Genomic DNA, 12,518 nt, shown 5'->3' on the forward strand with positions numbered 1-12,518 from the left:
GGACAGAAGCATTGGAAGAATATCATTCCTTTGAATAGATCAAGCCATCTGGTTATTAAAGAGACTTCAGCATGTTCTTGTAACATGTTTCCTTGGTTTTATGCTTAAAATGGGAGACTGTGGAGGCTTAATTTAATGAAATACAGATTTAAAAATCTCCAGTGGTGTTTTCAAACATGTCCATAATTTAACTGTGAAAATCAGGAAATTGACATTATTACCATATCATTTTCAGACCTATTCAAGTTTTGTCACTTGTCTCAGTGATGTCCTTTTCAGATGATTTGTTTCAGAATCACACATTACATTTAGTTGACATGTTTCTTTTTTTTTTTTTGAGCTACTATCAATTTTTTTTAAATTTATTTTTATTAGTTGGAGGCTAATTACTTTACAATATTGTAGTGGGTTTTGTCATACATTGACATGAATCAGCCATGGATTTACATGTATTCCCCATCCCGATCCCCCCTCCCACCTCCCTCTCCACCCGATCCCTCTGGGTCTTCCCAGTGCACCAGGCCGGAGCACTTGTCTCATGCACTCAACCTGGGCTGGTGATCTGTTTCACCATAGATAACATACATGTTTTGATGCTGTTCTCTCGAAACATCCCACCCTCGCCTTCTCCCACAGAGTCCAAAAGTCTGTTCTGTACATCTGTGTCTCCTTTTCTGTTTTGCATATGGTGTTATCGTTACCATCTTTCTAAATTCCATATATATGTGTTAGTATACTGTAATGGTCTTTATCTTTCTGGCTTACTTCACTCTGTATAATGGGCTCCAGTTTCATCCATCTCATTAGAGCTGATTGAAATGAATTCTTTGTAATGGCTGAGTAATATTCCATGGTGTATATGTACCACAGCTTCCTCATCCATTCGTCTGCTGATGGGCATCTAGGTTGCTTCCATGTCCTGGCTATTATAAACAGTGCTGTGATGAACATTGGGGTGCACGTGTCTCTTTCAGATCTGGTTTCCTCGGTGTATATGCCCAGAAGTGGGATTGCTGGGTCACATGGCAGTTCTATTTCCAGCTTTTTAAGAAATCTCCACACTGTTTTCCATAGCGGCTGTACTAGTTTGCATTCCCACCAACAGTGTAAGAGGGTTCCCTTTTCTCCACACCCTCTCCAGCATTTATTGCTTGTAGACTTTTGGATAGCAGCCATCCTGACTGGTGTGTAATGGTACCTCGTTGTGATTTTGATTTGCATTTCTCTGATAATGAGTGATGTTGAGCATCTTTTCATGTGTTTTTTTGCCATCTGTATGTCTTCCTTGGAGAAATGTCTGTTTAGTTCTTTGGCCCATTTTTTGATTGGGTCATTTATTTTTCTGGAGTTGAGCTGGAGGAGCTGCTTGTATATTTTTGAGATTAATTCTTTGTTGCTTCGTTTGCTATTATTTTCTCCCAATCTGAGGGCTGTCTTTTCACCTTGCTTATAGTTTCCTTTGTTTTGCAAAAGCTTTTAAGTTTCATTAGGTCCCATTTGTTTATTTTTGCTTTTATTTCCAGTATTCTGGGAGGTGGGTCATAGAGGATCCTGCTGTGATTTATGTCAGAGTGTTTTGCCTATGTTCTCCTCTAAGAGTTTTATAGTTTCTGGTCTTACATTTAGATCTTTAATCCATTTTGAGTTTATTTTTGTGTATGGTGTTAGAAAGTGTTCTAGCTTCATTCTTTTACAAGTGGTTGACCAGTTTTCCCAGCACCACTTGTTAAATAGGTTGTCTTTTTTCCATTGTATATCCTTGCCTCCTTTGTCAAAGATAAGGTGTCCATAGGTTTGTAGATTTATCTCTGGGCTTTCTATTCTGTTCCATTGATCTATATTTCTGTCTTTGTGCCAGTACCATACTGTCTTGATGACTGTGGCTTTGTAGTATAGTCTGAAGTCAGGCAGGTTGATTCCTCCAGTTCCATTCTTCTTTCTCAAGATTGCTTTGGCTCTTCGAGGTTTTCTGAATTTCCATACAAATTGTGAAACTATTTGTTCTAGTTCTGTGAAAAATACCGTTGGTAGCTTGATAGGGATTGCATTGAATCTATAGATTGCTTTGGGTAGTATAGCCATTTTGACAATATTGATTCTTCCAATCCATGAACACGGTATGTTTCTCCATCTGTTTGTGTCCTCTTTGATTTCTTTCATCAGTGTTTTATAGTTTTCTATGTATAGGTCTTTTGTTTCTTTAGGTAGATATACTCATGAGTATTTTTTTATTTTTGTTGCAATGGTGAATGGTATTGTTTCCTTAATTTCTCTTTCTGTTTTCTCATTGTTAGTGTATAGGAATGCCAGAGATTTCTGTGTGTTAATTTTATATCCTGCAACTTGACTGTATTCGTTGATTAGCTCTGGTAATTTTCTGGTAGAGTCTTTAGGGTTTTCTATGTAGAGGATCATGTCATCTGCAAACAGCGAGAGTTTCACTTCTTCTTTTCCTATCTGGATTCCTTTTACTTCTTTTTCTGCTCTGATTGCTGTGGCCAAAACTTCCAAAACTATGTTGAATAGTAGTGGTGAGAGTGGGCACCCTTGTCTTGTTCCTGATTTTAGGGGAGATGCTTTCAGTTTTTCACCATTGAGGGTAATGCTTGCTGTGGGTTTGTCATATATAGCTTTCATTATGTTGAGGTATGTTCCTTCTATTCCTGCTTTCTGGAGAGTTTTAATCATAAATGGGTGTTGAATGTTGTCAAAGGCTTTTTCTGCATCTATTGAGATAATCATATGGTTTTTATATTTCAATTTGTTAATGTGGTGTATTACATTGATTGATTTGTGGATATTAAAGAATCCTGGCATTCCTGGGATAAAGCCCACTTGGTCATGGTGTATGATTTTTTTAATATGTTGTTGGATTCTGTTTGCTAGAATTTTGTTAAGGATTTTTGCATCTGTTCATCAGTGATATTGGCCTGTAGTTTTCTTTTTTTGTGGCATCTTTGTCTGGTTTTGGAATTAGGGTGATGGTGGCCTCATAGAATGAGTTTGGGAGTTTACCTTCTGCAATTTTCTGGAAGAGTTTGAGTAAGATAGGTGTTGGCTCTTCTCTAAATTTTTGGAAGAATTCAGCTGTGAAGCCATCTGGTCCTGGGCTTTTGTTTGCTGGAAGATTTCTGATTACAGTTTCGATTTCCTTGCTTGTGATGGGTTTGTTAAGATCTTCTATTTCTTCCTGGTTCAGTTTTGGAAAGTTATACTTTTCTAAGAACTTGTCCATTTCTTCCAAGTTGTCCATTTTATTGGCATAGAGCTGCTGGTAGTAGTCTCTTATGATCCTTTGTATTTCAGTGTTGTCTGTTGTGATCTCTCCATTTTCGTTTCTAATTTTGTTAATTTGGTTCTTCTCCCTTTGTTTCTTAATGAGTCTTGCTAATGGTTTGTCAGTTTTGTTTATTTTTTCAAAAAACCAGCTTTTAGCTTTGTTGATTTTTGCTATGGTCTCTTTAGTTTCTTTTGCATTTATTTCTGCCCTAATTTTTAAGATTTCTTTCCTTCTACTAACCCTGGGGTTCTTCATTTCTTCCTCCTCTAGTTGCTTTAGGTGTAGAGTTAGGTTATTTATTTGACTTTTTTCTTGTTTCTTGAGGTAAGCCTGTAATGCTATGAACCTTCCCTTAGCACTGCTTTTACAATGTCCCATAGGTTTTGGGTTGTTGTGTTTTCATTTTCATTCATTTCTATGCATATTTTGATTTCTTTTTTGATTTCTTCTATGATTTGTTGGTTATTCAGAAGCATGCTAATTAGCCTCCACATGTTTGAATTTTTAATAATTTTCTTCCTGTAATTGAGATCTAATCTTACTGCACTGTGGTCAGAAAAGATGACTGGAATGATTTCAATTTTTTGGAATTTACCAAGACTAGATTTATGGCCCAGGATGTGATCTATTCTGGAGAAGGTTCTGTGTGCACTTGAGAAAAAGATGAAGTTGATTGTTTTGGGGTGAAATGTCCTATAGATATCAATTAGGTCTAGCTGGTCCATTATGTCATTTAAAGTTTGTGTTTCCTTGTTAATTTTGTGTTTAGTTGATCTATCCATAGTTGTGAGTGGGGTATTAAAGTCTCCCACTATTATTGTGTTACTATTAATTTCCTCTTTCATACTCATTAGCATTTGCCTTACATATTGCGGTGCTCCTATGTTGGGTGCATATATAATTGTTATATCTTCTTCTTGGATTGATCCTTTGATCATTATGTAGTGTCCTTCTTTGTCTCTTTTCACAGCCTTTATTTGAAAGTCTATTTTATCTGATATGAGTATTGCGACTCCTGCTTTCTTTTGGTCTCCGTTTGCGTGAAATATTTTTTCCAGCCCTTCACTTTTAGTCCGTATGTGTCCCTTGTTTTGAGGTGGGTCTCTTGTAGACAGCATATATAGGGGTCTTGTTTTTGTATCCATTCAGCCAGTCTTTGTCTTTTGGTTGGGGCATTCCACCCATTTACATTTAAGGTAATTATTGATAGGTATGGACCCGTTGCCATTTACTTTGTTGTTTGGGGTTCACGTTTATACCACCTTTCTGTGTTTCCTGTCTAGAGAAGATCCTTTAGTATTTGTTGAAGAGCTGGTTTGGTGGTGCTGAATTCTCTCAGCTTTTGCTTGTCTGTAAAGCTTTTAAATTCTCCTTCATATCTGAATGAGATCCTTGCTGGGTACAGTAATCTAGGTTGTAGGTTATTCTCTTTCATTACTTTAAGTATGTCCTGCCATTCCCTTCTGGCTTGAAGGGTTTCTATTGATAGATCAGCTGTTATCCTTATGGGAATCCCTTTGCGTGTTATTTGTTGTTTCTCCCTTGCTGCTTTTAATATTTGTTCTTTGTGTTTGATCTTTGTTAATTTGATTAATATGTGTCTTGGGGTGCTTCGCCTTGGGTTTACCCTGTTTGGGACTCTCTGGGTTTCTTGGACTTGGGTGGCTATTTCTTTCCCCATTTTGGGGAAGTTTTCAGCTTTTATCCCCTCGAGTATCTTCTCGTGGCCTTTCTTTTTGTCTTTTTCTTCTGGGACTCCTATGATTCGAATGTTGGGGTGTTTCACATTGTCCCAGAGGGCCCTGAGGTTGTCCTCATTTCTTTTAATTCTTTTTTCTTTCTTCCTCTCTGCTTCATTTATTTCCACCATTTTATCTTCTACCTCACTTATCCTATCTTCTGTCTCCGTTATTCTACTCTTGGTTCCCTCCAGAGTGTTTTTGATCTCATTTATTGCATTATTCATTTTTAATTGACTCTTTTTTATTTCTTCTAGGTCCTTGTTAATCATTTCTTGCATCTTCTCAGTCTTTGTCTCCAGGCTGTTTATCTGTAACTCCATTTTGTTTTCAAGATTTTGGATCATTTTTATTATCATTATTCTAAATTCTTTTTCAGGTAGATTCCCTATCTCCTCCTCTTTTGTTTGACTTGGTGGGCATTTTTCATGTTCCTTTACCTGTTGGGTATTTCTCTGCCTTTTCATCTTGTTTAGATTGCTGTGTCTGGAGTGGGCTTTCTGTATTCTGGAGGTCTGTGGTTCCTTTTTATTGTAGAGGTTTTACCCAGTGGGTGGGGTTGGACGATTGGCTTGTCAAGGTTTCCTGGTTAGGGAAGCTTGCGTCGGTGTTCTGGTGCGTGGAACTGGATTTCTTCTCTTTGGAGTGCAATGGAGTGTCCTGTAATGAGTTTTGAGATGGGTCTGTGTGTTAGGTGTGACTTTGGGCAGCCTGTATGTTGATACTCAGGGCTGTGTTCCTGCGTTGCTGGAGAATTTGCGTGGTATGTCTTGCTCTGGAACTTATTGGCTCTTAGGTGGTGGTTGGTTTCAGTGTAGGTATGGAGGCTTTTGGATGGTCTCCTATTACTTAATGTTCCGTGTAGTCAGGAGTTTTCTGGTGTTCTCAGGGTTTGGGCTTAAGTCTCCTGCCTCTGGATTTCATTTCTATTCTTCCAGTAGTCTCAAGACTTCTCCAACTGTACAGCACTGATAATAAAACTTCTAGGTTAATGGTGAAAAGATTCTCCACTGTGAGGGACACCCAGAGAGGTTCACAGAGTTAAATGAAGAAGAGGAGAGGGAGGAGGGAGATAGAGATGAGCAGGAGGAGGAAAAGGGGGACTCAAGAGGAGAGAGACAGAGCTACGCAGTTGTCTGTTCCCAGAGTGTTCTCTGTAGCCCAGACACCCACAGAGATTCACAGAATTGGATTGAGAAGAGAAGGGGAAAGGAGGAAAAAGAGGTGTTCTGAGGTAGAAAACAGAGTCAAAAGTGGGAGAGAGTAATCAACACACTCCTGAATAAAAATGGGAACTGAATATTGGATTCTTAAATGTCCAAAATTTATATCACATACTGAAAAACAAAGATTAAAAATCTAGAGTAGAGGTTAGACTCTTAAAAATACAATATTAAAAACAAAAAATTTTAGAAATATATATGAAGTTTGGTTTAAAAATAGGGCTTCTCTTTTTTTTTTTGCAAGGTTATAGTGAAATGAAAATGAAAATTATGGAGTAGTAGAGGAGTAACAGAGGACTTTAAAAGAAAATAAGAGAAAAAAAGAAAAAACAAGAAAAAAATTTTTTTCCTAATTAAAAAAAATCGTGAAAATATATGAAAATGAAAGTTAAGGAGTAATGGGGGAATAATAGGGAATTTTAAAGAAAATAAAAGAAAAAATAAAAGAAAAAAATTTTTTTTAAATTTTTTAAATTTAACTTTAAAATTAATTTAATTAATTTTAATTTAATTTAATTTATTTAATTTTAAAAAAAGTAAAAATATATCTAGGAATTTCTCTGGAGCTGTTGCGGTCAGTGTGGGTTCGGTTCAGTTTCAGATAGCTCCTCGTTCCAGCTTACACTTCTCGATATCTATAGGCCCCTTCCTGTGTAGTCGGTGTTAACTACAGGAGTTTTAATCTATTGCACCGGTCCCTTCTGAAGCGGTTCCCTTTGTCTATTGGGTTTCTGTTTGCTGGTCTCTTCAGTGTCTAATTTGCGCCCTGACACAGGCGGGCGGAGGCGGTCTCTTGTTCAGGTTCGCTGGTTCAGTCCTGCTGCGGGGAGGGAGGGGCGCTGCAGACAGATATCGCTGGCCTGTGTAGGGAGCGCTCAGTGTTCCGGCCACACTAGTTTTGCCGCTGCTCATGGGTGTGTGCTCTCCCCGTCTACGCTGCTCAGGCTCCCAGCTGCTCTTTATGGAGCGGGCCCTGCGTTGCGTGCTGTTCTAGTTTTCGGGTATTCCACAAAAGCGCGGACTCGGTTGCGCCTGCGTTTTGTGCCTTCCCCGGCCGGAGCAGCTCAGGCTGCCAGGAGCTTGACGGCTGCACTCTCCCCTCCACGGCCCCAGCCTCAGTTTCCGCACGCGCCAGTCGGGTGCGTGCGCCCTGTGTTTAGCCGTGACACTCCTGGCGGATGTCGACCATCCAGAATCTCAGGAAGTCTTTGGTTAGAAACTGGAGGCCTTTTTGCAGCGTGGTAGGGGGTGCTGTCTTGGGGCCGAGTTTGCCCCTTTCCCCTCCCCCCTGCCTCCTGCCTCCGGTGGGGATGGGCCCGTCCGCAGCTGGCTAGCTCCTCTGAAATTGCTCGATCCCTTTGTTCTGCAAACGGCCGGTAGTGTGTTCCGACCCGTTAATTTTCTCTCTCTCTTTTGCCATCCCACAGTTTAAGTTGCTGTCTCACAAAAGCTCCCTCTGATTGCCGGGCACTCCGGCCGGGTCCTTATCCTAAGCAATGCCGCCCGCTCCTCTCCGTTCCGCCCCCACTTGCTGGTGGCAGATGCGGACGTCTGGGAGTTGCTTTTAGGCATGTAATCTGTGGGTTTTATTTATTTTTCCTCCTAGTTAGGTTGCCCTCCGAGATTCGAAAACTTTCCCCAGAACCGCCAGTGCGAGGGTTTCCTGGTGTTTGGAAACTTCCTCTATTAAAACTCTCTTCCCGGGATGGGTCTCCATCCCTAGCTCTTTTGTCTCTCTTTTTATCTTTTATATTTTGTCCTACCTCCTTTCGAAGACAATGGGCTGCTTTTCTGGGCACCTGATGTCCTCAGCTAGCGATCAGAAGTTGTTTTGTGAAGTTTGCTCAGCGTTCAGTTGTTCTTTCGATGAATTTGTAGGGGAGAAAGTGGTCTCCCTGTTCTATTTCTCTGCCATCTTGGCTCCTCCCCCGACATGTTTCTTTCATGTCCTTCAGGCTGGAACAGTTCTTCAGTTTTTCCTTGACTTAAGACCTTAGGCCAATTATTTTGTAGAATGGACCCAAAGTTCTGTTGTCTGGTGTTTTCTCATGATTAGATTCAGGTTTTATATCTTAGAGAAGAATTTCGCAAAACTGATTCTGTGTTCTTCTCTTTGCATTCTATCAGATGGTATATAATTGCATTTGTCTCATTGCTGGTGATATTTGCTGATCACCTGATTAAGATGGTGCCCATCAGATTTTTTGTATTAGTTTCCTATTGTTGCTGTAACAAATCACAACCTTGATGGCTTAAAACAATACAAATTTATTCTTTTATAGTTCTGAAGGCCAGACTTCCCGGGAAAGTTTTACTTGGCTTGTCATGGTGTTGGCAGGGCAGGTTCTTTCTGGAGGGTTTAGAATAGAATCTTATCTTTTCCAGCTTTTGGAGACAGCCTGTATTCTTTGGCTTGTGGCCCCTTCCTCCATCTTCAAAGGATGTCACTCCAACCTCCGCTCCCATTGTCACATCATCTTCTCTTTGACCCTCCTGCTTCTTTATTAGGACCCCTGTGATTATATTGGGGCCACCCAAATAATACAGAATAATCTTCCCATCTCAAATGTTTAATTTAGTCACATCTGTGAAGTCCTATTTGCCATGTGAGATAATACATACACTGGTTCTGGGTACTGGGATGTGGTAGATGTCTTCAGGGGGAGCAGTTATTCAGCATATCACTTCCCCATTGTAAAATCATTCTCTTCCTTTTGTAATATTTTGTGGACAGATAACTTGGATCTCTGGTTTCTGTTAGTGGAGAATGCTATTTGGAAATCAAGATCTGGGTGCTAGGTATATTCGCTGCTACTGAGATGTCATTGTTGCTAGGCTCACTTAGTCGAGTTAGGAAATATGTATGTATGTGTGTGTATAGGTCTACATCTGTATTTCTATATTAAAAGATATTAGTTGGTTCATACTGATACCTTCAGTTCCAGTCTTGACACCGCAGAGGTCATTTCATGTTTTCTAATCATACATGTAACTCACTTCTCTGACAAGAAAAACCGACTCCAGTTGTCCTTACTATATTAACTTACTTGATAAGTCTCCTTGCATGTTACCACTCTCCCTTCTGCTACTCCTCCTCCCCCTTCCTGAATCCCTCTTCATCTTACCTGATTCTGGTAACTCTTGCCACATAGCATTCTCATGGGGATTCTTTCCTCAAAGCATGGTAGTAACAGGGTAGGTGGACTTAGATGACAGCTTTGGAGCATTCTGTTATCTGCAGAGTTCTTTTATTTACTTATCTGGTATCTCATTTAAGGACTTTGGTTTTGTAGGTGTTTTTTTATTTTTCTTGCCGTGCCACGTGGCCTTTGGGGATCTTAGGTCCCTGACCAGAGTTCGAACATGTGTACCCAACAGTGGACGTGCAGTCTTAACTACTGGACCACTAGGGAAGTGTCGTAGTTTTTTTAAATTTTATGAAAAATGTTTTATTTGATATTAAACAGCTAATTATCTCAATTTTGTTGGGGCAACATCCAAAGCATTACAGTGAGGAGCCTGTTGAACATATACCTTCCCTCCATCAGCCCTAATCAGGGTGTTGACCTTGGCCATATCAATGTTGTAGAGCTTCTTCATAGATGTGGTACTTTGTCTTTGATATCCATAATGAACACAACTGTGTTGCTGTCTTCTGTCATCTTCATGACCAACTCGCTGCTCAGGGGGAACTTGATGACATAATGATTAAGCTTATTGCTCTTCCAAGGGTAATTGGGCTGCCTTTGGAGTGTCGTGGGCCACCCAGAAGGTGGGTAATGGGATCTCTATTCTGTGGCTCTGGATGCCTTTTAACACTGCCTTCTTGGCCTTCCAAGCTTTCGTCTTTGGCTTTGGTGTGACATGGGCTTCTTTCTTTGCTTTTTGTATGCCATCTTCATGAAAAGGTAGATTTTTATTTTAAAACTTAATCTAAAATTTTTTTAAACTTGGGAGACTTATTTAAACTAAGTGATTGTGGTGAGCTTAGTAAAACAGTATATGGTATGTTGTCTTTGATTTAATTCCTTTTAAAATTGAATTGCAGATTTTTCCTGGGGACTAAAATGATGCCTTTTGTTACAACTTTTAAATGTTTTAATTTCTTATGAGTTTGTGTGACTTTTCTCATTTAACTTAATTATTTTTATGTTTGAAGAGTATCATTTCTGCTTGGTTTCCTTAATAAAGTTCATGTTTCAACTATTTTGCACTTTTTGTTACTTCTGTAGCAGAAGGAAAAGGAGGAGAGAATTTTCTTAGAAACCACTATGTAATTAAATATTTTGGGTTCAAGTCAGGTTTTAAGTTTTTCAATTAGAAGTTATTATGTCTCACATGAAAAATGATTGCCTGGTAGTTGAATAAAATTTTCCAGATAGATCACTTGTTCTAAGTGGTAGAAAACTGAGCCTGTCTTGTGAATTTTTCTTAAAATGTTAAGTAGAGAGTACTTTGAGGAGGGCATGGCAACCCACTCAGTATTCTTGCCTGGAAAATCCCCATGGACAGAGGAGCTTGGCGGGCTGCAGTCCATGGGGTTGCAGAGAGTCGGACACGACTGAGCAACTCAGCACAGCACAGAGAATACTTTCATGTTCCAGTAAAGTATCAGCATGATAATGAAGGTTAATGTGTTTTAACTCTGATTTTGCCTTCACTGTGAAAATGGTTTAACTTATCCCCTTATTTTTCTTTTTTTTTTGACAGAGCAAAATCGATTAAAGAATATCAGAAAAGTATATGGAAGATGTATGTGGTACCGTTTACGGTTATTAAAACCCCAGCCAAATATTATTCCTACAGTAAAGTAAGTAATTTGTTTCAATTAAAAGCAAAACAACACATGCTTTGTATTTACTCTTTGCTAGGTATAATATGAAATGGGGTATAATGATGAATGGGCTTCCCAGGTGGCACTGTGGTAAGGAATCCTGCCAAAGCAAGAGACACAAAGGATCCAGGTTCAGTCCCTGGTTGGGAATTGCCTGGAGTGGGAAATGGTACCTTGCTCCAGTATTCTCGCCTGGGGAATCCCATGGGCAGAGAGGCCTGGTGGGCTGCAGTCTGTAGGTCGCAGAGAGTCGGACACGACTGAGCACATAATGATGAATAAAATCTGTGTCTGTGGAGAAATTGTAACCTTAGTAGGAGTAAGATGTGCTTAGTTAATTTGAGAACAGTCTGAACTGAGTGGCTTAGAAGTTCAAAAGAGAGAGGGTACTTCCGACTAGAGGGAGGAGGGGAGAAAGAGAAGTCAAATTTTGAAGGAAGATCTTATATATCTTGTGTCAGGATTTGAATTTTGTCTCAAAGATTATGGAGGAATCTTTAAAAGATTATCAAAAGCATGGAGGTGACATAGTCAAGTTTGCATTTCATAGTGATTGAAGTTTGTTGATGCATACTGTGTGCCAGGTGCTGTACTAGGATTTTATATGTTACTCATTAGTTTTATATTAACTTTTAGGTAGATATTTTTGCTTTTTCCCGAATGAGGAAACTGAAACTAAGAAGATGAGGAAACTTGACTAAGTTCTTGCAGCAAGAAGTGGTAGAGTGAGGACCTGGTTACCCTTTATTTTTGCAAGGCCATCTACATAAATAGGCCATTAGCATGTTTAATCAGAGTAGATGTCTTTGATTTTTCAGGGCTTTGTTGGTTAGCACCGAGGCTTTGGATCTTCACCCTAGGTCATCAGTTTAGAGGTAACGTGAAACTGAGGGGAAGTGAAGGAGCAGCCGTTAGTGAAGGACTGTACCCTGTGAATCACCTCCATATATCTGTCTAGTAGGTAGGAGGGCAGCACCTGGCAGAGGAAATGAGTGAAAGTAGAACCAGTTATTTTTAAATCTTGGTTTAAATGATGATAGTTTTCAACATATGTGTATTACTTCAGGAGACTTAAATAGTTTTCTTTGCAAGATTTGACTTTGCCTGGTTTAGTTCCCTGGTTTGTATAGGGAGGGAAGTCTTAGCTTTAATAGTATGAAACTAAAAGGCAAAATTAGTGTTTACCAGAGTAGTTTCATGTTTGCTATGTATTCCTTGCTCTTGCTTCTCTTTTTAAATTAAACTTATGAGGCTTTCAGTTTCTTCTCTTTTGGGCTTTGGTCAACACATTGTGGGTATCTGAACCTCAAATTTCAAGGGGAAAAAAACCTAACTTTGTGATGTTCTCTTCAGTAATTAGTAAAGAGATTTACTTAAATTGAACTTCAGATTATTGGATGTTTAAGTAGGAATTAAATAGTATTGGTAAAAATATGAATAAG

General features: G+C 39.3%; 1 protein-coding gene across 2 annotated transcripts in view; it reads left to right on the forward strand.

Annotated features, from left to right (window-relative positions):
- Window positions 1-12,518, forward strand: part of SEC63 (SEC63 homolog, protein translocation regulator) — a 70,873-nt gene that overhangs the window by 12,799 nt on the left and 45,556 nt on the right. For both annotated transcript variants that reach the window (XM_070450010.1, XM_020892365.2), the window contains exon 2: window positions 10,953-11,052. In XM_070450010.1, the coding sequence (XP_070306111.1) occupies window positions 10,953-11,052 (100 nt within the window). The remainder of the gene's footprint in view (window positions 1-10,952; window positions 11,053-12,518) is intronic.

Source organism: Odocoileus virginianus, chromosome 19 (genome assembly GCF_023699985.2).
Source record: "Odocoileus virginianus isolate 20LAN1187 ecotype Illinois chromosome 19, Ovbor_1.2, whole genome shotgun sequence".
Lineage (NCBI taxonomy): Eukaryota > Metazoa > Chordata > Mammalia > Artiodactyla > Cervidae > Odocoileus > Odocoileus virginianus.